At 30.9% G+C, this 26,513-nt stretch overlaps 1 protein-coding gene across 2 annotated transcripts in view; it reads right to left on the reverse strand.

Moving 5' to 3' along the window:
- Nucleotides 1-3,058: 3,058 nt before the first annotated feature.
- The window catches only part of LOC129917690 (paired box protein Pax-6-like), a 60,974-nt gene continuing 37,519 nt past the window's right edge, over nucleotides 3,059-26,513 (reverse strand). The window contains exons 3-6 of one of the 2 annotated variants that reach the window (XM_055997751.1): nucleotides 20,047-20,187; nucleotides 9,629-9,955; nucleotides 4,499-4,689; nucleotides 3,059-4,015 (exon numbers count right to left, since the gene is read on the reverse strand). In XM_055997751.1, the coding sequence (XP_055853726.1) occupies nucleotides 3,176-4,015; nucleotides 4,499-4,689; nucleotides 9,629-9,955; nucleotides 20,047-20,187 (1,499 nt within the window). In that variant the 3' untranslated portion in view covers nucleotides 3,059-3,175. The remainder of the gene's footprint in view (nucleotides 4,016-4,498; nucleotides 4,690-9,628; nucleotides 9,956-20,046; nucleotides 20,188-26,513) is intronic. The other variant, XM_055997752.1, reaches the window with a different exon arrangement.

A 26,513-nucleotide genomic window follows, 5' to 3' on the forward strand; every position in this document is an offset into this window, starting at 1 on the left:
TTTTTTTAATTTCTTAGCTTTTAAACAAATATGCTTATTTTCAAAAAAATAGAACTTTGAATATTATCTGCCAATTAGAAATTATTGGTGCTATTTATTAGAAATATGGTATACTATTTCGATGGAGCAATATTTAAAAAATTATGTTTTAAACTTCAAAAGAAGAAACATATAGTTTGTACAATGTACAGCTTTTGTGGGGTCTTTGTTGGTTTGGAACAGATACCTATGCCTACGGTGACCATATTTCTGGAAGCCAAACCCGGGACGGATACAAAATTCGTTGGATCGTTTTGAAAAAAATTTAAAATTTTTTTAAATGAGTTTTGCATAATTTTTCATTTTTTGATATTTAGATTTCCTAAACGATTTTATTGTTTTTGTTGAAATCATTTAAGTCGTTTACGAAATCAGAAATCAAGAAAATGGTTTTTTAACAATGTCTGTTAATAACTTCTAAAAAAATATTTTTTTAATCAAAATCGGGAGAGCTGTTTTTTAAAATTTTTATTTAAATGGTTTTGAAATTGTATGAACCTTAACACAACTTTTAACATCTCCTTAAAAGTTTTGAAATTTATCTGGGTTCTTTACTCTTCCATATGTTTTTCTTTATTCGAAAACATTTTTTCTGGTGTATCAACCTGACAAACAGAAGCTGGAACTAAATAACACTGGTCAACAAGGTTTTTGCCACAAGAACCAAAATATACTTTCCTAGTAGTTTTTGGGGTGCTGAATCCGAATCTGAAGTCAGACAAATTTGATTGGCCTTCGTTTTTGAAATATTACAGTAAGAAAATGTCAAAAAACGTAATTTTAGCTGTTTTCGAGGTTATGTTTTTATGTGGAGTAATTAATTGTGAATAAATTTGTAACGGTGCCAATAAGAGCTAGTTTTATTCATTCAAAAAATGTTTAAATCTTTCCGATATCTCTTTTATTGCCCTAGATATTTAAAATTTAAGTAGCGGTCTTTGAATCAGAAACAACACTGGCCATCCAAATTACACTTTTTTTTGCCACAAGAATCAAAATATACTTTTCTGAAGGTTTTTGGGTTGCTGAACTCGAATCCACAATCAGAAAAATTTTATTAGCCTTCGTTCTTAAAATATTACCGTTATAAAATGCAAAAAAGGGTTTTTTTATAACGGTTATATTTCAAGAACGGAGGCTAATAGAATTTTTCCGATTGCGGATTTGAGTTCAGCAACTCAAAAACCTTCAGAAAAGTATATTTTGGTTCTTGTGGCAAAAATTCTGTGACCAGTGACTTAAACTTTAGATTAAATTTAGTTTCTCTTTGACTTATTAAATGAAACTAAAGATATCTCGAGCAATAAAAGAGATATCGGGAAAATTTAAACAGTTTTTGAAAGAAGAATATCTGTTCTTATAATAACCTTTACAAATTTGTTTATAATGAACTACCCCACATAAAAACAGAACCTCGAAAACAGCCAAAATTACGTTTTTTGACATTTTCTAACGGTAATATTTCAAAAACGAAGGCCAATCAAATTTTTCTGAATTCAGATTCGGATTCAACACCCCAAAAACTACTAGAAAAGTATATTTGGGTTCTTGTGGCAAAAAAAAAGTTAAATTTTGTTGACCAGTGTAATTGACGAACATTTAAAAAAAACTGAAGCCTAGTCTAGAGGTAAAACGAAAATTTTCATACAAAACCAGCACAACGAAATCGTAAACGAAAATTTTGCTTTTCGTTGCACAGTACGCAGCTTAGGCAACGAAATTCTTACGTGTATTAGAATATATGGAGAGTTTTTAATCGTTTTTTTACTTTGGAAACTTAGAAAATTTTTCGTTTTCCTTCAGCAGTGTACTAGAAAAATTTTAATTTCCAACCACTGTTTTCTTGTTTTCCGTACAAAGTATTTAAAATATTGAATAAAAAAATCAGAGAATGTGCAAATATGGGACAATCACGGGACAAATTGCATAATACGGGACACTTATACGTCCCGGGTTTCTTAAATAAAAACCCGGGACAAGCTGTAGAAATACGGGACAGTCCCGGGTAAACCGGGACGGATGGTCACCGTACCTATGCCACATGGGACTAAAAGGGGTTAAAAAGGGTTTATTTTAACTTTAACTAAAAAATAACACAGGCAATTTATTTATTATTTCTCACTTTGACATTATCCCCTCTTTGACTTCGTCAATTTATCAATAAATAAAAGCCATAAACCAATTAATTTATTGCAGAGTTCGCCCTAACATACAATCGAAGTAGATATAAAAAATCTCTGTTACTAGAAAAAAAAAAATATAATTTTTCTTTAATATCATACTAACTTTATCATATTGATTTATACTTACCAAATAAAACAAAATTATAAATTATAAAATTATTCATCAGTCCAATGTTTTTAAGCGTGGTTTTTGCAATCTTACAAAAACAAAATGTAAGATTGTTTTTATAGTACCTAAACCTATTCCTAAAAATGTTTTGTGCCAAAAATCCTATTATTTTTTGTCAATAGCATTTTATTTGGCTTTCTTCCAAAATGTTTAAGAAACTGAACTTACCTTAAAATTTTGTCTTTCAAAACAGATATGTCAACAAATTAATAATAAATTGATTAAACAAATCTAAAATGCTCTGAATTAAACATATTTATTTAATATTTTGCACCTTGTTGTTAAATAACTCAGATATACATTTATTTACCTTAAACTAATAATAAAAATTAAATTTAATACATTCGCATAATATTTTTTTATTATTTTCTTTCATATTGAAACTTTAAATTATTTGTTTTAATACTTTATTTTTATTTAAATAAAAAGAATCAATTTCACTCTTTGATATAACAATTTATTAATCTTTTTTTTACATATATAAACTTAAAACTAATAGTATTTATTGCAAACCATTTAAGTAAAATTAATTAGTGTTTCTTATTTTGTTAATATATTTATTTACATATTATCTTTAATTTTTTGCTTAAAACTAATAGTTTTCTTTATTTTTTATTATAATAAATTTAATGATTTAATTTTTTTTCATACATAGCACTCTTTTCAAGGATATATCATTTTTTTTAAATCAAAATTTTCATTAAAATTGTATAAATTATTATTTTTCATATACACATACAAATTAAATTGCACTAAAATTAAAATAAAAATGTTTTTCTTTTGTTTAATTTTTTTCATTTTCTGATTCATCATCAGCGTCAACACTGACATCATCGTGAACATTGATTTCTTCTTCATCAGATTCTGTTGCAGATTCGCCGTTTTTCATTGAAGCTGCATATTGTTGAGCCAAAGCAAACATTGCAGCCGATGATGGATTCACCAACGACCGGAAGGCACTATGCTCACCGCCCATTGATAATGGAACTGATGCTGTGTGTGATGATGGCGTTGTTTCCGTTATTCGCTGATTTGCCATTGGGGGATTGTGGTTTAGTTTCGATTGAGGTTGTGTTGGTGATTGTTGTTGGTGATTGTTCAATTCGCCGCTGTTGTTGTTGTTGTGGACTGCGGCAACAATGGCTGCCAACGTCGACATTGATTGTTGGGCAGGATGAAGGTGGTGAGATGGAAGATGATGTTGGTGAAGTGTGGTGAGATGCGGCAGATGGGATGAGTTGGAACCGTTGTTGAAATTGTTGGTGTTGTTGTTGTTGTTGATGATACTTGGCAAATTGATTGTAGGGATGAAATCGCCCGAGTAACGAGCGTTCAGCTCCTGCTGGTGGTCCACAATGTTTGACAAACGGGGATTGGTAGTTGAGCGCTGTTGGTCCTCGCTGTGATGCATGGAAATTGTGTTGTTTGATAGCGGGGGCGAACACGAAGTTGACCGTTGGAGGTGACTTGATGATTGATGATGGGAATTGCTGCTGCTGACCGGAACTGGCACAGGCGTTGACTGGACCTTTGAGGTGGATGGAAGTGGTGGAGTTGCACGTTGTTTGAGATGATTCATACGCTGGTGGCGACGCCATTTTGCTCGTCTGTTGGAAAACCAAACCTAATTGATCAATGCGAAGAGACATTGCGTTAGTTTTAAAAAAATGTGTCTGGGCGGCAGTTTTTGTTTGTTTCACGATTTCTAAGTGTGTTAAGTGAGTTTAAAGAAACAAATTGAAAATTTAAATTTCTATCTATGACTGTGTATTAAAGAAGAAGGTTTTTTTTTTAGTTTTAGAAGAGAATACGTTGTTCTGAGAGGAACCTACTTTGTAATTAGTAAAGAGTCAGTAGAATAAATCAAGCGTTTTTTTATGGATGATAAAAAGTAATGTCTTCTAATAAATTTTCATACTAAAAGCAGTTTTAACTTGAAAATGTTTTTGGTTTGTTTTCAAAATTCGAAACATTTTTTCAATAATAATAATTTTTAATCAACTTTTGAGTTTAATTTAAATTTAAATCTAAAAGAAGAAAGTTTTTTTTTTCAGTGCGCAGAGACAATTTAGTATTACAAATGCAAAAAAATTTGTGTGCAACTTACCTGAACCCTTGCTTCACTGAGAGTTGTTCTAGATGCCAGTCTTTCTCTTGTACTAACGCAGGGATAATGTGATTTATCAAATTCTTTTTCCAATTCTTCTAATTGTTCTGGACTGAATGTGGTTCGATTACGTCGAAATTTTGGTGTTTCACCATCATCTAATGATTCGGAATCTTCTTCGCCTTCAATATCTACAAAAAAAAAAAAACAAAAAAAAAATAGATCATACGTTTATGAGAGATTCATTATACGATATTATAAAAAAATATTTGAATTTTCAATCATTAATAAAATCTATAGAAAATACAAAAAAAAAAACTGTTTAGTTTTTTTTCTTGAACGACTTAAAGTAATGTTTATTGTTAAGAAAATCAGATTTATCGGCAACAATTATTTGAATGACTTCAAAAAAGACAGAATAGTCTTACAATAAATTGTATAAGCTTTGGTCTCTTGAAAAAATGTAATAAGCCTTAAGCCACTATTACTCTCACCTAAATCACTGAATTGATATACTAAAAACTCAGTAGTTAAGCGATTTCTTACATATTTTTGTATGACCAAACCGAACCTGATATGTGCCTACCTGTCATATAACTATATTGAAAAACCTTTTTTTTTACTCAAAACGGTTGTTTTGGTTGAAATTTTTGAACGTAGCAAATATTAAAAAAAAAAAAAAAAAAAAAAAACAGTTCAATCTTTTACTAACGGTGCCTGCTATAGAACTGTTCTTTTTTTTAATTTCTAACTATCTTGCAAGTGACTGAACCAATTTTAGTGAAATTTTTCTTCTAGTGGCCGAAATTATACAATTTATCAAAATTTAAAAGAATTAAAAAAAAGAAATAAATTTCTGGAACTTAAACCAAATAAATTACTTTTTTTGAAAAATAAATTTGAGGAAATATTGGCTTATCAATAGTATACCAATATTTTATGAAAAAAAGTTTGAAAATGGTTATTTATAAGAAAAAATATTTTTTTTTTAATCTAACGATTTTGTAAATTTTCTATCCAAAAACTCTTTATTATAATAGAAATTAAATCGTATCTCTGTTTGGAAAGCAGCATCATTATTTTAATATAATTCAGTAATTTTAAAACCAAACTTTATATTATTTGAAATTTCTTTGAGAATTAAGTTATATTTATATTTTTTCACAAATTTTACATTAGCTTTATCATTCTGATAAATTTTTAACACAAGAAGAATAATGTGCGACCCAGCCGTGCAACGACAAAATCTTTTTTTAAGTATTTTAACTATATTGGCAGTGGCATATCAACATTTTCAAACTAAACTGTTGAGTTTAAAATAAAATCAGTTAATTTTTTTTTTCGAAAGTTGGTTAATAATTTTTTTTAACTTTGGTTAGGGGTCTATGTTTGACTTAATTTTAGTTTTTAATAATTAGTATACCTACCTTACGCGACACAGAAAATGTATTTTTTGAACCGCTCCAATTACACGGTGTAACACTCAAAATATACGCGGGCGGAGACCTATCAGGTTTTGTAAAGCTAGTCGCACTGATTACGAAACGGTATTTGAAAATCCCCTAACACCCCCAAAATCTGGAGTTACGGGCAAAAAAAGGTTTTTTGGATCTTCACCCATTGAAAAAATTCTAGCTTCGACAATTTTTTACCCATTTTCGATTTTTTTAAAAAGAACAGTGAAAGCTATATGTTTCTATGTCTTCTAGTTTTTGAGAAAACTGAAAAATTATTTTATCAGATTTTTCTTTTTTCAAAATATTTTTTGTTTTTATTTTTCAATTTTCTCAAAAACTAGAAGACATAGAAACATATAGTTTTCACTGTTCTTTAAGGAATCAATTGAGGCAGTTTTCTGTGTGATTAATTTTTTTTTACTAAAATTCACAGTCTGGACAAAAATAGTATAAAATGAGTTTGAAAAATTTTTTTTTTCACCTATTTTTAACTTTGAAATCGATTATTTCAAAAACTATTGGTTATATTATATTGATTTAAAAATTAGAACCAAATGTACAATTTTTCCTTTCGGAAATGGTATCATTTATTACTGTAAGTGTTGCCGTTGTTTTTTAATATTTTTTTTTTATTTTGATAATTTTTTTTTAGAAAAATGCCCCTCCCACCTAAACGGGGGGAGATAGACCCCCCTCCCAAAGAAAAAAATGTTTGTGTTGAGCTCCTCTATAAAAACATGTTATCAAATCCTGGCGCCCAAGTTATCCTACTACGTGCCGAAACAACATTTTTGTTCTATACCTAAAAGTTCGAATTTCTGTATTTGGGTTGAAATCGAAAAATTTTTTTTTCTAAGCCAATTTTGAAGTGATTTTCATAAAAAATACCTTGATTGATTGAGAAATAGATATAGTTTCAGAATATATTTTTTAAATAGCATGTTGTTTTGAAAACATATACTTTAAATTGATGCCGAAGTTGGGCAAATGACGAAAAAAATGGAATTTTTGAACTTTGAAAGCTTATAAATTCTAAGTGGTTTAACCGAGTTACATGTTTTATACATTGTTGAAAAGGTATATTTATCTTCTATCAGAAACTGTAAACAAATCGAAAATGGGTAAAAAATTGTCGAAGCTAGAATTTTTTCAATGGGTGAAGATCCAAAAAACCGTTTTTTGCCCGTAACTCCAAATTTTGGGGGTGTTAGGGGATTTTCAAAAACCGTTTCGTAATCAGTGCGACTAGCTTTACAAAACCTGATAGATCTCCGCCTGCGTATATTTTGAGTGTTACACCGTGTAATTGGAGCGGTTCAAAAAATACATTTTCTGTGTCGCGTAAGGTAGGTATACTAATTATTAAAAACTAAAATTAAGTCAAACATAGACCCCTAACCAAAGTTAAAAAAAATTATTAACCAACTTTCGAAAAAAAAAAAATTAACTGATTTTATTTTAAACTCAACAGTTTCGTTTGAAAATGTTGATATGCCACTGCCACTATAGTTAAAATACTTAAAAAAAAGATTTTGTCGTTGCACGGCTGGGTCGCACATTATTCTTCTTGTGTTAAAAATTTATCAGAATGATAAAGCTAATGTAAAATTTGTGAAAAAATATAAATATAACTTAATTCTCAAAGAAATTTCAAATAATATAAAGTTTGGTTTTAAAATTACTGAATTATATTAAAATAATGATGCTGCTTTCCAAACAGAGATACGATTTAATTTCTATTATAATAAAGAGTTTTTGGATAGAAAATTTACAAAATCGTTAGATTAAAAAAAAAAATATTTTTTCTTATAAATAACCATTTTCAAACTTTTTTTCATAAAATATTGGTATACTATTGATAAGCCAATATTTCCTCAAAAAATATTTTGAAAAAAGAAAAATCTGATAAAATAATTTTTCAGTTTTCTCAAAAACTAGAAGACATAGAAACATATAGCTTTCACTGTTCTTTAAAAAAATCGAAAATGGGTAAAAAATTGTCGAAGCTAGAATTTTTTCAATGGGTGAAGATCCAAAAAACCTTTTTTTGCCCGTAACTCCAGATTTTGGGGGTGTTAGGGGATTTTCAAATACCGTTTCGTAATCAGTGCGACTAGCTTTACAAAACCTGATAGGTCTCCGCCTGCGTATATTTTAAAACCTCATTTTTGTAACACCGTGTTATTTTTGATTTTTTTTTTGCCGTAAATGTATTTTGATAATTAAGAATCAAATGCTATGTATACTGTATGACAGCCAAATTATACTTTTGCAAAGGTTTTCGGTTTGATTCAAATTCTAAATATGAAACATTTTATCATTTTTGTTTTTTGGAGTATTACTATATCACTGCATTAAAATAAGTCTTTCAACGATTAAAAAAAAATAAATTTCACTATCGAACTTGCTTAGTAAGAGTAAAAAACTACTTGCTGGGGACTAGTTTGCTTCAATTATCAACTTAAAAAAGGTTGTCGTAAATAGTAATAATGTATTATATAGCATTTTGTTTATATTGTTTTTATTTTCTAATACCTATGTTGGTTAAAAAACGAGTTTTAAAATTGAACATATTTTTAAAATGGGACAACTTTTCCAAGAGTTTTTATTTTTTTCTAAAATACCTACGAAAACTGGAGTAAAGTTACTTAAAATTTACGGTTTATAAGCAAACTTTTCTCGAAATTCTTTTAACAATGCAAGTTTTTTTTTAAATTTTAATCTTTTTTATCAATTTATCTTGAATCAGTTTTTTGAAAACGATCCGATATTTTTTGTATTCGTTTCTTAAAAGTGTGTTGAAAAAAATAACAGAAAGTGTTAAAAATGCCAAATTAAATTTTCATTTAATTTTTGAGTGAGAATTTTGGATAGAAGATCTAAAAGCTCAAGTTTACCTACATTTACTTATTTTTTTTTTTTTTTACAGAAAAAGAGAAAAATGAAAATGAGTTATTGCTGGATTTTGTGAAAATAACTCCTTTTGGCAGCGAAAGTGTCTTTAGATTGAACTTCATTGTACCATTTTGGTACAATGATTCATGGTTAAAGATTCAAGCAAAAAATGTAAGTATACATTAAGTTAAAATGTAATCTCCCCCTAATTCCCCCTATCCACTTTGCTCTTATTATGTTTGTACCACATGTTTCGAAAGTATTATACTGAATTTTTTTATAATTTGGCCCATTAACCATAGCAAAAAATTGATAATAGAGTTGGTTTAACCTTTTGCTGTACCTAATTACAAATCAACATCTAAAAACCTAAATTTTAACAAAAATATCAATGTGCGTTTTCCAATAAATTGGTTTTTCATAAAACAAAAAAAAAAAAATACTTTCGAACAACAACAAACTTTGAAAATTTTAAAGTTAAAAAGATAAAGCTTGACTTAAAAAAAAGAGTTGGAGTCGTTTTGATAAGAAACACGGCAATGAAAATTTTATGTTGAGAAGAATCCGCTCCTAGTGAAATCTTTAAAAAAAAAAACACTTTCAAAATTCTATAAAAACCATGGTAGGTATGTACCAAATTTGAAGAAAATCCGATTATTAATTTTGGCAGAACGATATACGACAAATGGCACGACAAACGGATGTTCTTTTTGTTCGCCCGTAGTTTAAAACAAAAATATTATTTGCATTTGTTTGCAGCTTTCTGAAATTCACTTACCAATCATTCGATTTGCATCCGGTGATTCCAACGTATCATGACTTCCCGAACCCGGTGATAAAGCTGGCCCAGATGTTGTTGTACTTCCCGCACTATTTGGTGATATCCCCGTCGGCATTGGATTCCCTGGTTGCCAGAGATGAACAGCAGCTGCAGCAGCTGCTGCTGATGGTGGCCATGAAAATCCCGGATAAGCATGCGGAGGTGGTGGATACAAACCATATCCAGCAGCTCTAGCAAATTCAGCAGCAGCTCGTTCGGCAGCACGATTTCGAAGTATGCGATTAATTGATGAGACCGATGGTGCAGTGGCATTTGTGCAGACACCTTTAAAGAAAAGTAGAAACAAAAAATCACAATAATGATAGTGAAAAAGTATATTAGAGAATATTTAAAAAACCCATAAAAAAAGCCAATTATAGTGAAAGGAGCACATATCTAAACGTTCAATGGTATTTCTTCACTTGTTAGCTTACCTCTTAGGAATGCAAACTAACAAGATTGGCAATTAATTAGTTGCGGTCATAGATACGCTTAAAGAAAAATCTCACAGTAATCTCGAAACAGTTGACAACAGAAAAAAACGGTCCCGCTACCACCAAGTTGGTATTCCAATTCAATTTGTAACGGATAAGAAGAAAATCTCAGATATGGACAGAGGAGGAGGAACAACAAAGAAAAAAAAAAAGTCCATCATGGTCAACGAGAAGGCCGCATGAAGATGGCCAACTCATCCTAACCGGACCCAAGACGTGTTAAGGTTTTTTTTTCTGATCTTGGTTCTTTTTTTTTTCTGTTGTACTCCATTGTCACCTTGTCCATCATCATAATTGCTCGGCCATTGTGTCATTTAGTTTTGATCAGCGGTTTTCACATCCATTTCTTTCAACAACAAAAACAACAACAACAACAAAAAGCTGAACACATAAATCCGATGATGGAAAAATCCGATTTCCACTTCAAAAAACTTCACAGTTGCGTCAATATGTGGAAAATTGTAAGAAGACGCACAATACCACTAGAAAGAAGGTATTGTAGGCAAGACAGTGCAGTGCTTGTCAATCAATCAGAATCAGAACAGAAAAGAGAATAAACGACGACCATAAGCATGGTCGGGCGCAATATCAAACCAAAACAGCCGGCTTGAGAAGTGTGATGGTCAGTCAAAAGCCTCCAGATTGCGCGCCGATTTATTGATCAAAATGAAAATGGACAGGGGGATTGTAAATGTTGATGGTTAAATGCGGAGTGGATCCATACACAAACGCTCCCGATATTCATTATGACACGCGTGTGTATGGCAGTGGTAAGATATTTATTTATACAGGTTTTTTTTTTTTGTTCAGTTTTAATTTGGTTTTGAGATTTTTCTTATGGAGTGTGAACTATTGGTATGGACTCGCGACTATGGTTAAGACTGAATGTGGTAAAGTAGTTAGATAGTCTTAAGGTGCCGCAAATAAATCATTATAAGACCTAATGCATTTAAATTCCCATAAGCGCATTGGTGGTAAAGAAAAAGCCTACGCTCTAATGGTAATTGAAGTTTATTGCGTAACAAACCAACAACGACGACGACGACGACGATGCGAAGTAACTAGATAGCAATAAAAGGCATCATGTGACCATTTGTATAGCAATTATTTGCTAAGAACTACATTTCTTGAATTAGTAGGTACCTTACAACCAAAAAGAAACAAAGTGGGTTGGCATAAAAACCAAACTTATTGAGTGCTTAAGTAAAGTAAAGTGTAAATATGTTACAATTTTAGAAGCGGTTGGTTTTTTTTTTTTGGTGTAGGTATCGCTTTTCTTATTTAATTTGCACATGTCAATTTTTTGACATTTAAGCTTGTTAAGTTAATGGAAAACCTAAACCTACACATTAAGAAATCGAACTACAAAGTGCATTTGGTTAAGTTGACTTTTGATTTTAAATTTCAAAAAAAAAAATAAGACTGAGAAAATTATTTTATTTATTACATAATACTACAGTTGTTTTGAACTTTTAAAGAAACCCAGCAGAGATTATAGTTTCAACATAAAATATATTTTTTGTGCCAAAAAACTAGTTTTCATTATTTTAAATTTTCTGATAAAATAGAAATTGTAATATTATTTAGTTTTAAAAATTCAATTAAGTATTAATAGAGCCAACTTACACAAAAAATGCATATTGAATTTTACAAACTTATAATATTATTATAGAATAGAATTTTATTATTATCAAAACTATTTTTCTTTTGCTAATTAAACTGGTCTGCAAAATTTAATTTTTTGTTTTCTCCTTCAAATAATTTTTTGATATTATGAAAGATTAGACTTTCTTGAGTCTAAATCTGGTTTCTAAAAAATCACGCTTTTAGATTCATTTGAACTTGTATAAAATTAAAACTATTTGTCGCATTGAGCTCAAATTTGGAGAACTTATTCTTCATAATAAGAAGAAGATTGACACCAAATATGTTCTTTTACATTTATGTTTACTCATTTATTAAAATACTGATTGACAAAAAAGCAGACATTTCGAAATCCTTCAGTTTTTAGTAAATTAGTAGAGTAACTAAAGCAAATTATTAGGGAACCCGGCCGAACAGCTTTGATTTTGACGATTTTTTTTTTCAAACGTAGGTAATTAAAAATACTTTTAAGTCTATAGATTAAAAATTGCCGGTGTTGCCGTATTGTTTTTTAAAATTAAAATTAATTTTTTTTTAACAAAACCATTTTGTTTGCATTAATTTCATAAAACAAATGATAGCAAAAGATTCTCTAGGTAATTTAAGGAAAATATATAAAAGGCAGTAAGCATTCTGAACTCAAACACAAAAAAAATATTTTGAAAACAACGGCAACACCTACAAGATTTTAATATACATTTTTAAAAAGCCAGAAGCTCATTCTTATCTCTTAAATTTAAATCCACTAAATTTAATCAAGACTTTTTGAAAAAATGGTCCTCAAACTCAGAATTAAAAAAAAAATGTTATTAGAAAAATTTAAAATGACTTTTTTCCAAACTTTTCCTAATAAAATATGAATTTATTTAAAAAAAATTTTTGGCCATAAATGTTATCAGTTGAATTTCGAAGCAAAAAAGGTAAAATATATCACACTTTTGAAAAAAAAAAAATGAAAAATTACTTCAATTTCAATGTTTTTTAATTTAATTAATTTTCTCAAAGACTGTGGTAAATAGGAACTTTAAATTTTTGCTATTTAACTTTCAACAGTAAGGGTTATTAAATGAATAAAAAATAATTTTATGTTTAGATGTTGAACTTAAAAAAAAAAAATAAGTTACATTTTTTTTCAAAACTTTTATTAAAAAAAGTTCTTCGAAAATGAAATACTTTTTAATTTTTTTCATAAACCGTAATACATATTGACATTTCCTTTTATAATTTGAAATCATAACAAATGCGGCCAAAAAAATTTGAAAATAAATGCATTTTATATTACGACATGTTAAAATTTTTTCAATAATTTTTTTTTCAAAAATCTGAGTTCAATTACCATTCTTTCAAAAGCCGTTCATTCAATTAACTTAATTTTAATTTTACATATTATATGACTAAGCTTCTAGCTTTAAAAAAATGTATATTTGAATATTGTAGGTGTTGCTGTTGTGTTCAAATATTTTTTTTGTGTTTGAAGTCAATTAATAAGAAAATTGCATCTATCGCTTGAGCTATGGAAGATTGTCCCTCACTTCCATATATTTTTTTCCCTTGAATTTCCTAGACAATCTTTTGGTATCAATTAATTTATGAAATTTAAGAAAAATATTTGAAAAAAATTTGTTTTTGTTCATAAAAATCTTCAATTAAATTTAAAAAATCAAAACGGCAACACCGGCAATTTTTAATCTATAGACTTTAAAGTATTTTTAATTACCGACGTTTGAAAAAAAGATCATCAAAATCTAAGCTGTTCGGCCGGGTTCCCTAATATTGCCAATTTTTGAGCTTTAGTTACTCCACTAAATCCTACATGAATAGAACAAAAGCACCTTAATTAAGGAAAATGTAAAATATCAATGCCCATTATATTTAAAAAGTCAAATATGTAAAGAAAACCAAAATAAAATACATTAAACAAAATTTTTACGTGTTTTGTAATTTTATATACTATTTTTCTTTTTAGAAATATCTTATTTGTAATAAACCATTCGATAAACTGCCTTGTAAAGCTTCAGATTTGTTTTTCCTAGAAACAATAGTACACTTTTCTTACAGTTTTTGATGTGTTGAGTTAGAATCCGAGGTTATCACTTCAGGATTTTAAGATATTCGCATTAAGTATCACAAAATCAAGTTTTTTTTTAGAAAATCTCAAAAAAATTACTATATCTCAAAAACCAGAGCTGACCGAAATTTTTTGAGTTCGGATTCAAAAGCAGCACACTAAAGTCCATTAGAAAAGTATACTTTTGTACTAGGGAGAAAGATATATTAATTTTTAGAGATCAGTTTCTTTATGGTAAGATATGCCAAACCTACTAAACTTACTTAAATTAAGATATCTCGGAGAAGAAAAGAGATATTGAGAAGATTGAAATTGAATTTGAAAGAAAAAATAAGTTCTTTCATAAACCGTATCAATTTTAATTGAAAAAGATTACATTATGCTAACGGGAATAAAAAGTGACGTGCTAGGTCAATTCTGACTTCGGAATCATCATACAAAAATAGTTTAGAAAAGTATAGTTTTATTTAAAGGAGGATTTCCTTGCAGACCAGTGTTATCATTGAATAATAAATCCAGTTTATCATATCTACCCTTAAACTTAAAAAAAATCACACAATATAAAAATAATTCAAACTCCCTTTGTGAGTTCGGTTTCGGACTTATGAACATTTAAGACAACCTGGGTTTGGCTTTATTAAAGAACTAATTTTCGTATCTCTTCAAATATTATAACCTCATTAATGCCTTTAGGTCTATCTATATACCTACTGAATTCTTATCTATTTCCTTACCTTACGCCCACCTATAAAACAAAAACTCATTGAATTCCGCAACTCGAACAACCCTCATTAGTTTGCCAAACCTATAATAAAGTTTATAGTTTTCAAACGTGATTATAAAAGCTAATAGCTTTAGCCATTCTGTCTACTACCCACATTTATATATTTTAACCAGTTTCTTTAATGTTTCTTATCTATCAATGTATAAATATATTTTCAACCCTCTTTTCCGATCTAACCCTCTCTTTAGTCTCATAGAGAGAGGGTTGACAAGCATGTCGCACACAATTAACCGAACATAAGTTCTCCTTCCAATTTAAATTAATACGCCCACCAAGGAAGCATTCCATATCCATTCACCATCCACCACAATCGCCATACAAACTCCTCTCAAGTATTCCCAATTTCCCGAGACTCGAAGCCCGAGAATTTCTAGTTTTTCAAGAAAAACAAAAAAAAAAAAAGGAAAACCTCTTTTTTCTTTATAAAATTCCAGGTCAGCACGCTATCGCATAGAAGTCATCATCATCAAAGCTGTCCGTCGTCTTTTTCGTCTTTGTCTTTTCATTTCCGTCGTCGTCGTCGTCATCGTCAAAGTCTGTTTTATTGCTACAAATCAAAAAAGGCAAAAAAAAGTGGGTGGAGTAGTGTTTTGAAGTTAGAAAGGAATAAAAAAACAAATACAAACTTCAAATGACAGTCCAATGTAAGCTTGCGTTTCATTGCCCCCAGGGGGCGCCCCTCTCTCAGTCGCTCTCAGTAGCACCTTTTGCATGTGGCTGGCCACAGCGCGCCCACAAAAAAAAAAAATAGAAAAAAAAACAAGACAGAAAAAAGAAACTGTTTAATGACCAAACGACATTAATCAAAATGGAAAATGTCACATACGAAAGCTGTCACAGAGAATTAACTGTACAACAAATACACACAAAACCAACACACTCTTACATGCAGCCAACCTACTGTGAGTATACTCGTTCGTCTCTCTTCGTATATGGTGAAAATCAATTATGGAAACTATTCGAGCAGCCATTATGGTTTTTCCCCCGTCCTGTCAAAAGAAAACCGGTGCAGACCAAGTGGACATATATAAAAAAAAGTCACTGCAAAGCAACAACGACTATTATTGACTACCTACTGCGAGAGCGCAGAAAGTGCAAAAAAGTGTACAGGGGGGTTAAAATGAATAACCGCCTAATGACTATTTGCACTTGTTGGCTTTGCTTGGGTAATTGTGCAGTTTGAGATACATTCCATTCAATCTATGAATGTTCATAATGATATAGCCACATAGATATTTAGAGATAGATATTTTTATGAGACTGACTGAGTGGAAGGAGGAATATTTTTTTTTTTTGATTTTTTATAAATTTAAATCTACAATTGTTGATGTGGGAGTGGCGCAGATGAAAATAAATGTGGAATTGTTTGTTTGTCTCAATTGAGGCAATTTACTTGAGCCGGAGGAGTGGTGTAATTGGAGGGAAATGTACGATTATCATGATCAATGTCTGGAACAATAAAATATGCCAGAGACAAATTATATTCAGCTGAAAAAGTAAAAGGCTGACTAAGTACGAACTAGCAAAAAATTTTGACAACATAAAATAATAATCATAGATATGAGACCTTCTTTAATTTTGACAAGTTCAAATTTAAATGTTAAATCTACGCGATATAGCATTGGATAATCAATGGAGAACGTTATTTAATTTTCTAGTTCATTAGCTTTCAGATTATATTGGTTTGTCACGTACAGACAAATTACGCCACATGTCTACCAGAGTTGAGAAAAAATCCATTTTTAAAGTTATTCGACAGTAATTTGTATAATTTTTTAACTTTTTTGCAATAACTTGCAGTTCGACACATTTTAATAAAATAAGATTTTAAATTCCTATTTGACACTTTGCTATGGCAAAACCACCATTAACTTAAGATTAAGATTAGGGTGAGAGGTGGGAATAATTCGCCTTATCACTGCGGCCTCTGATGGGCCTATTGTGATGTCCTCTTTTTAGAGTTCACGTAGAAATCCTGAGTTTAGAAAACTTAGTATGTTTTTGGGTGAACTAGCGGCAATGTTTTCCGCTTCGAGATAATACCCTCCGAGGTGACGTCGACGTGTATTGATTAAGCAAACCATTAACTTATGAATTAAAGTTGTTAAAAATTCAATAAATTATGATAGGTAACAGCTGTAGCTCATTTTGCAATAAAGTTTAAAAAAGGTCACTGTGGTGTATACGTAACATTTTTTTTTTTTTCAAATTTTGTTAGGTAATTAAAATGTCTCTTTTGCTTAACAATTATTAAAGAAAGCAGATGGTATTTGTTGACAGTTTTGAATGTTAATATTATTTAATGGTCCATGTAAATTTTACATATATGAAAATCTGATTCTTGTAGACTTCTTCAAAAAAGTAGAAATTCACTCAATTTTCAAGTCCAAATAAAGTTAAAAAAATAAGACATAAGACTATTCAGTTTTTCCAAATTTCATAAGGAATGTAAAAATATATATGTAAATGGTTTTGAGCGTCATATAAAAATTACATTTGGTTTCCAGTGTAACAAAGAATTAATAAAAAATCTAAATAGTTAGAGACTTTTAAAAAAATATAGGCCAAAAAATTTTAAATATTTTTTCCATAACATTCAAAACAAATGATAAATCGGTATTTAAGAACAAATTCTTGCATTTCGTTTCCCGTTTTCAAAAAGTTGATTTAAAAAAACACGATATTTTTAAAATCCAAAAATCTGTTTATCGAACATTTTAGATATTTTTAATTTTAGGGTCATATTTAAACACTAAAAAAAAGTTCGTTGAAATCGATTGTATTGTTTATTTGTAAGTCAAAAATGGAAAAAGCTGTTTCATGACAGGTACCGTCAATTAAGTACGTACTTTGAAATTACATCATCAAAATCGTTTTAGTCGTTTTTGAGAATAGTTAGATTTTTCATTTTAGTTAATATCGTTAATTTTGGTCCAAAAATTAAAATTGAAATTTCGCCTAAAGAGTATCTCACAAAATTCAAAATTCAAATTTCACGAATCCTAAACTTGACTTATATGTTTAATAGACTGGGCCAAAAAAAAATATTTTTTTTTTTGAAAGTTACTTCGAAAATCTTGTTCAGGATGATGAAAAAAAATTTGGTGAAAATTTGAGCCGTTAAAAAAAATTTTAAGAGGTCTATCATCGGTTTTTTTTTATTTTTATACATGATATGATGTTTTACAAAAGAACTGCTAGACGATCAATGTAAAAAAAATTTCTGTTCATTTTTTCTTATAAAAAATTAAATTTCCTACAAAAAAGATCTGAATGAAAATTTTCGTCAGACGAGCCGTATTCGACATAATCAATAGCCTACTATATGGCAAGTAAAAATTTATTATTGTCACCGAGATTGGGGCTAACAATATTTTAAAAGCATAATCTTGAAAATGTACTATATCATTTCAGCATTTTACCAGCTATACGTAGAAAGTCTTGTACCATTTCAAGCAGGGAACAGTAAAAGAACATACAAAATTTGATCTTTACATTCCACATCTTCTACTTCTTGGATTGATAAATCATAAGATTTTTCTTATGATTGGTTATTCTTAGAAACTCTGTTTATTGATTAAAAAACGTTGTGGAACGTGTTTGTTTTTCTTTCCACAAGAAATGATAGAAACAAAAAAAAGAACTGATGGCAAAAGAAAAAGTGGAACGTAATGTAAGTAAAAATGGAACGGCGACCTGTTCAAAAATAGAAACTGTTGATCGTAAAGTTAAGAACTATGTCAGGATCTGCGTCTACTATCTTTATTTTATGAAACATATAATGAATACGTTCCACAATAATTAATGTTCCAAGGCTAGAACTCAGCTCTCTTGGAATAAAAAAAACTATTGCGTTCCACGACATGTATTGATCTATTTTACCAAACCGAAATCGATTGTCAAATTTATAGATATTCTGACTCTTTCTTTATTTAACATTTCTGATAAAAGCTTCCATAACCCAAAAAAAGAACCAAGTTTTGTATATGTTTAATCTTATTTTCAATGCCAAACTTCTTAAATCTTTAAGCCAGTAAAGGCAAATACTTAAGTCTGATGTGTATTTTTTTGTTATTATCTCAAATCAAATTAACGTGATCTCATCAAGCTTGAAGCCCACCCTCTGAGCTACAATAAAACATGTGTCCTCTGTGTATATATTCTCGTTGCGCCTAAATATAAGTTGAGTTGAATGTTGGAAATCGCTTTATCTTGATGCACCATATCCACAAGAAATCAAATAACCGATCAAAAATTGTCCAAAGAAGACGAGACCCACGGCCAAACTCAATAAATCAGCTAACGCAATCGCTATACACACATCACCAGCGGTTGGTCGGTGGCTGATTCGTTGGTTTGTTACAAGTCTACAGAAACTACTACTTGTTTCTGTATAAATATCCCTAGGATTTTATTTAAAACAACAACAACAAAAAAAGTTAAAACACACTTTTCTGTGATGGGTAACAAAAATATACACCGACGGCGACACACGGGGAAAGATCCTTATCGTCAACAAATATAATGCCAATCACTATCATTCAACTCTTGCCGCAGATACTCGCCACAGATAACACTCATTGAGAGGAAAAAGAGATCGATCCCAACAATGAATGAAGCCACCATCGCGACGAGGTCGCGGAAATTCATGAGAATATTTATAAATGTGGACCAGATGCAGCAGTGTGCACATAGCAAAACCCACTGGGTACGCAATTGTTATAAGGAGCAGTGAAAAGAGCAGGAGGAGAAGGATGAATCGCCATCACATCACAGATCGCGGATCCTGAAAGACGGATTTCTCTTAATGTGACGATGATGACGCAAATGAGATTACACCGCGAGAGCGGGGACCACATAATGAGGTCCGGGAGATCAATCGATCTCTCGTCCAAGTCCAAGTTCACTTCGAACTGAAAACCATGCGAAATGGGGACTCAGACATATACGAACGATGTTTTGCATTTGCTGATCTCCTGGTAATGCCCGGATGCCCATAAATTAACCAATCGATCTAAAATGGAACAACAATTTGATTGTTCGAGACAGAGTAACTTCTCTGCATCGCAATCATCATCATCATCATGGTTTGGTAATGTGGAAGCCTCTTCCCTGAAGTCAACTAAAAGTGCTGGTTAAGTGCATAAAACATCAAAGGGAAGACACGGGTTCGACGATGGTACTCAGAAAGACGGATAGCTGATTGGCGGGGACATGGCTCATTTCTCTTAGCGAAGACCCCTTTTTTTTTTACTAAAGCGAGTCTTTACCGGAGATGAGAATCAAAGATTTTGACCGTAGATCCCATACGTATACTATTTTGTGGGGTATAGACAGACCATAAAGGAGTAAAGGGAGAAATTATTGTTTTTTGTCTTTTTTTTACCTTCGGAAATTAGCCGCTCACGTATTTCCCACGCGAAAATTGTCGGATTCTCTCGTTTGTACTGTTCGATTTTTGATACTACCGCTGGCGTTGCTACTTTTGGCTTTGATCCACCGATTAAGCCAGGTGGTCGGAGTGTACCTGAAATTAGATTAAGGATTGAATGTTAGATGCAAAATTTCTAAATTGTGAATATTTTTAGGGGTGTTCAAACATTGATAAATGCAGTAATAAATTTAGAAAGTTTTATTTTAAGAGTCAACTTAAATCTAGAAGTAAAGTCAACATCATTTCTGCCCACATTTTTGTTTTGAAAAATGGGATAATACTCCACAATTCTAAGCTATTGCATAGATTTTATTTTATCGCGCGGGACCGAATCAAGAAATTTTGTAACGAAAAAACCAGATGCCAGCCACGTATATAAAATTTATTATACGTTGTCAAATAAAAAAATGAATCAAATCGAGATGCAAGAAAAAAAATTGTTTTTTTTTATTATTTTGAAGGAAATTGATTGCATTAAAAATATTACAGCTTTTTTTCTAGGTGTCGTACAAACATGATTGAAGTGAATATTGAAAGCTAAAATAATAAGCTTTCAAATTATGTAAAATTTATTACAGGCGTTCATGTAAAAATATTGACAGTATGATGTGTAAGGAAAAAAAAATTATTTTTTTTCGCGTTTTTTTCATGAAAAATGTGTGATTTCAAGAAATCATTTTTATAGTTTTTACAAAACATATCGGCTTTAGTTTTAGCTTAATTCTTAAGAAGAAATAAACATAATATAAGGCTTATTGAATAATTTTATGTAATATATGTATTGAGCTTTATCACGTTAAATTATCGTCCGTTAACCGATTTTATAGACAAGTTTTTTTTTTTCTTTGACATTTATCGTAACTTGAATTAATATCAAAGAAAAAACTTTAATTAATATCAAGGGAAAAATAAATAAATAAATAAAATAATAATATAAATAAAAACGTAATAATAATTGCATAAGTTGATAAAAAATGCAATGCAATATCTTAACCACGGCAGTCCCCGAGTGCAACTTTCTTCTTTTTTTTTTAATTATGTCCCATTGTGGTGGACTATTATAAGTCCAATTGTCTCTTTTGAATCTATATCCCTGTGGCATGTGCTGGTGTTGGCGTCTTGGAGTAAAAATAGAAATTGAATTTTTAAAGAAAAAAAAAAAATTCTTGGCAGCCGCACCACAGCCGCACTGCCGGAAAATTTATCCACGTTACCGCCAAAGCACAGCCACACGCTTTCGTTTAATATTCAAAAATTTACCGCAACATGATAAATACTTTTGGATTGAAAAATAAAACAAAACCCTATCCGACGAGAATAAGATTGGAACCCATGTGCAGAGCACGGTGGTGCGGCGAAATAGTAATTTTTGAACATGGTGCGGCTGTGATTCGGCGGAGGTGCGGTGAAATAGTAATTTTTAAACATGGTGTGGCTGAAGTGCGGCAGTGGTGCGGCGGATCGCCTAGAATTTCCGGAGATCTTATTTTTTTGAACCACTAATTTGATTCTATTTTAATTGATTTGCTTAAAATATTTTCTCTGGGCAAGAGAATGTACTAAAATACTTCATTTCATTTGCAAATTAAGCTTGTAACAAAGTAATTTCAAAAACATAGAAAAGTCGACATCCACCCAACCTATTAAAGTATATTGTGATGCTCGTGTGAACCATATGCCAGCTTAAAAAATGACTATGCATCCGCCAGCACTATTTAACTTAAACAAAAAAAAAAAAAAAATAAACCTCGAAACACAGACAAAAAACCTCCAGAACAAATTTCCTGCGATCACAATCGCGGATCGCGAAAATCACTGCAATTTATCCAAGCGGCGATCGTAAATCTTCCACCAGCGCAACAGAGGCAGGCAGTCACCAGCCAAACTCACACTCATTGAAGGTTTAGTGTTTTTTTTTTTTTTTTTGTTTGCTTTTTGTTTTTACTACCTTCTGTCGACCTCTGAATACGTCCGGCCGGCCAACTCTTGGCCCCGACCGATCACCGGCGGCGTTCACTTAACAATACAGGTGCGTGTGCGCATTAGAGAGAGACTCTCATCCCACTGTTTTGGATTTCAACGTCGCGTCGCGAAATACTTGCATGTTGCATCTACTAACTTGCAGCAGTCGAAAAGCAGCAGTCACCAATTTTGTTCGCATTTGACATTTTATCTTGTTGAAGAATCAATTGCAAACGGGCTACACTCATATATACTATGTATGTCCGTCCGTTTGCAGAGCTTAGATAAAGATACACAAAGTCGGAGCAGAGCGCGGAGGCAGACAAAAAACGTCAGTCATACATCACACAGCAAATTGCCTACAGCACAGTTGTTGTTTTATACTTATAGATGCAACAGTTGCTGTTGTTTGTTGTTGTTGTTGGTGGCGGAGACAGTTCAACCAGGCAGATCGTTGTCATCATCATCTTCCTTTCTATCACCACTGCCAGCCACCGTTGCAAACGCCACCAAGCGGCTCTTATACCAAAGCAAAAATGTAACTAGGAAACAACAACTACTCGTACCTTGTGTCAGTTGATCGTCAACCAAACGCAGTCAATTCGATGATGAAGTCACTTAAGTCGGAAGCACAACGGCGACTATACGGTGACTATACGGTAAACTGTACAGCGGCTTAACTACTTTTTTTTTTTGCTATCTTGGAAAAATATTTTAAAATATGTTTGAGCAAATATGGATTTTTATGAGCATTTAAGAGGTGAAAATTAATTAGACTCGAACATTGATGGCATTTTTGCAATATCATTGCTTGATTTTTTTTCTCCTTGATTGTTGATTGTTTTTCTGCTTTTTTTGTCGCTTTTTTTTGTAATTGATTGGAACATGGGAAGGTAAAGTATTTGATCTGAGTGTGGTTGGATGGACTGTTTGTGGAATTCGCAGACCGTGTTGCAAAGTTATTTGTGCTAAAGAGTGTGAGGATTTATGAAATTTCTTAGTTGGTTTGTGGGGACTGTAGGTTAATTGGGCAACTATAATATTGTAAAGGTAATACAGGCAAGTTATGGTAGTTGGTCGATTGAGTTCAGAATTGGAATGTTGATGTGAAGTTGCTGGAGTGCAAACACACACACAAATTAGTGAGAGAAAGCTTTTTTTTTCAATTAACAGTTAATTATTTTAAGAGTAGGTTAAATACTTGTCTTTAGGTACCTAAGCGGGTCAAATTTGTAAGGCTAATTAGTTGCAATCTGATGAACTAGGCTTTTGATAGGGTCTTTTGAATACACCAAAGAAAATAAATCACAGATACTATCTACTTAATATCTCTTTCCAGTCAATCGAACATATCCGAAATCCTTATTGTTGACGTCATAACTTCCCGTTTTTTCTAGGGCCAAAGAGGTGACCCAAAGCTACTTTTGTGTACATTATGTGAAAAGAATTCAGGGTTCAATCGAAATACTGATTATACAGAATTTGCCTACTAAGGTTTACCTACCTGTCAGTCAAAAATCGTAATATTTACAAATAACGTACTTTTTTATTTTTCATCAGTTGTTGTTTCAACGTAAAATTTTTAGCAAATACTTCAGTTAGGTAAGTAACAGTACAGACGGACGCACGACAACAAACGAATAGGCTAAGACCCAGTAGAAAGAACGTATGAAAGAAACGGTATTTGTAATATCTCAAGTGAAAAGAAAACCATTTTTACATACAGACAAATGATGAGTTTGTTTAAACAAAAGAGCTGAGACACGAACTTTATTTTTGTTTATTCTCTTTAGTTCTGGAAAATATTAATTCAGTGTGTTACAAAAATATCAATTGCATTTGAAAAAAGGCTACATAAGAATATAATAAAAACAAATTCAAATTTAACAAGGTACCTATTATTATTTAGTTCAATACAAAATTGTGTATCTAATTTTTTTTGAACATTATAGTCTAAGAGCCCACAGCAAATTTTGGGAGTGGAGATATAACCAAAATGTGAGTATGCAGTTTTATAGCCTTATGCATTCTAAAAACGAATTCAAAAGTCTGGCAGTTTAAATCGCGGCCTTATATGGGTTTTAGGGGTTTAAATATCACGAGTTTTTCACAAAAACACATTCTAAAAATAAGAACTCATACTATGTCATTTTTCCTAGAACTGAAGACATCAATCATGCCGATGCGATCAATAGAACTCAAGATATCAGGGGCGGATCCAGGATTTTTTTCTGGGGGGGCACAAGGGACGGATTGGCAAAAAAAACAGCAATAACAGTTAGAAATAAAGTGAAGTACCATACGACTGACTAACAAGCAGAAAATTTTAAAGACCCACAGTGGTCTAAAACCTGGCCAAAAATATTTAGGCACATTTCCCACATCAAATAGGTACCAAATGACCAAAAAGTTATTCGGAAGGAAAAATTTTCATTTTCTTGTTACAGTAAAAGCCACTTAAGTGCTAACCCTCTTACTCCTTGATTAGCCGGAAGAAAAAAAATATAAAAAATCAGAAAATGCACGTACAATTCTTTATTTAATTTTTTGACTCAAGTTGTTTCACCAAATAGTTTTTAGAAATTAAGTTTTAAAGATGAAATTTTGAAAAAAAAATGTTTACGTTTTTTAATTGATTTTGTATAAATTTTTGCAATATTATGGACATAATTATACCATTAGTTAATGACCTAGTAGTTTTTAGTCAAATACTAAAGACTTCATTCTAATAAATATTAAAGTTCCTAAGAATAACAAAAAAACTGAATCCTACTTTTTTGCCGGGAAACCCAGTTTTTTTTTTTTATTTGCATTAACCTTTTGTAACCCAAGGTCGTAAATTTAAAAATTAATAAGTCAATCGATTGGCCTTTATCTTTAATAAAACACGTATTTTTTTAAAAATTCAATAAAGTCATTATTTACTTAGTTATTTCGATATTTTGGGAGTAAAAAAAAGTTTAAATAATTTATTTTTATATAAAAATGCAAAAATTCAAGCAAAAAACTATCTAATATTAATTTTTAGGCACTTTCCTAAAATCCAAAAATAAAACCCCGTGGGGTTTACTAACAAAAACTATTTTTTTTCTGAATTTCGTAGTTTTTACACAAATTTGCTTATTTTCAAAAAAAGCCCAACTTTCAACATTAACTGTCAATTAAAAACTATTGGTGCTATTTATTAGAAATTTGAAGTACTATTTCGATAAAGCAATACTTAAAGAGTATAATATTAGAAGCTTCAAAAGAAAAAAAAAATAGTTTGTAGAGCTTTTATGCAATCTTTTTCGGTTTGTTACAGAAATGTCACATGGGGCTACAAGACTATACCCTTAGGAACGTTTTAGTCTTTTAGTCCAGAGTTCAAAACTTTAAATCGTTATCCCCACAACTAATGTTTTCAACGCCGGTGCTCCTCATAACTTCAAAACTACTGCACCGATTCTTTTGAAATTTGGAACACTATTATTTTTACATATTTTTAGAGGTATCCCTGGAGAAATTTTCTCAATAAAATAATATTTATAAAAATCTATAAGTAAGGGTCGCTTTTGAGGAGTTTTTTTTCAAGGGGTCTTTATTTTCGGGGTGCAAACTTGGGCAAACTTCTGAAATGCAAGTTTATTCTACATATATTGCAGTTCTATAATGTATAGTTTATGCAATTTTGTGACGTGTTCCGCTATTTTAAAAACACTAATGTTGAAAAAAAACAACGAAAAAAGTGCAAATTTTTTAACCCCTCTGTATGAAAAAATAGAGTTGCATATAGGTACAATTATTTTTTTTATATCATTCAATGTCATTCGATGTCCATATCAAAATTTTTCACCAAAATCACTTTGAAAATTCACTTTTTTTTAAATCGAAAAATCGTTTATTTATTTGTGAGGTGGAGCTATTCATGGGAAAGGGATGCAACAATCAACAAAATTCGCATTTTCAGCCAGAAATAGACAAGAATTTTACTCAAGTTCTTTCTGTTATTATTCATATATTTTTAAAACTCTTATAGTTTGATTTCCTTTAAGTATGAACTTTAAGTTCTGGGGGGGGGCACGTGCCCCCGTGCCCCCCCTAAATCCGCCTATGCAAGATATACGCTGTTTAAGCGGCTTTGTTTTGGAGAGTTTTCTGTTTTATTTTTTGTTTGTTTTTTTTTTATTTTTTTTACTCAGAACTCTCCAAGCCGATATAGTCGCATCGCCAAGTTTGAGATATTCAGGCTTAGAGGAAGTAACATAGTATGAATAGTTATTTTTATAATGTGTTTTTGTGTTAATTTAGCCTACTCACAATAATTGAAGAACTCGCGATATTTAAACCCATATAAGGTCGCGATTTAAAGGTGCCAGACTTTTGAATTCGTTTTTAGAATGCATTAGGTTATAAAACAGCATACTCACATTTTGGTTATACCTCCACTCCCAAAATTTGCTGTGAACTCTCGGTCT

This window comes from Episyrphus balteatus, chromosome 4 (genome assembly GCF_945859705.1).
Source record: "Episyrphus balteatus chromosome 4, idEpiBalt1.1, whole genome shotgun sequence".
Taxonomy (NCBI): domain Eukaryota; kingdom Metazoa; phylum Arthropoda; class Insecta; order Diptera; family Syrphidae; genus Episyrphus; species Episyrphus balteatus.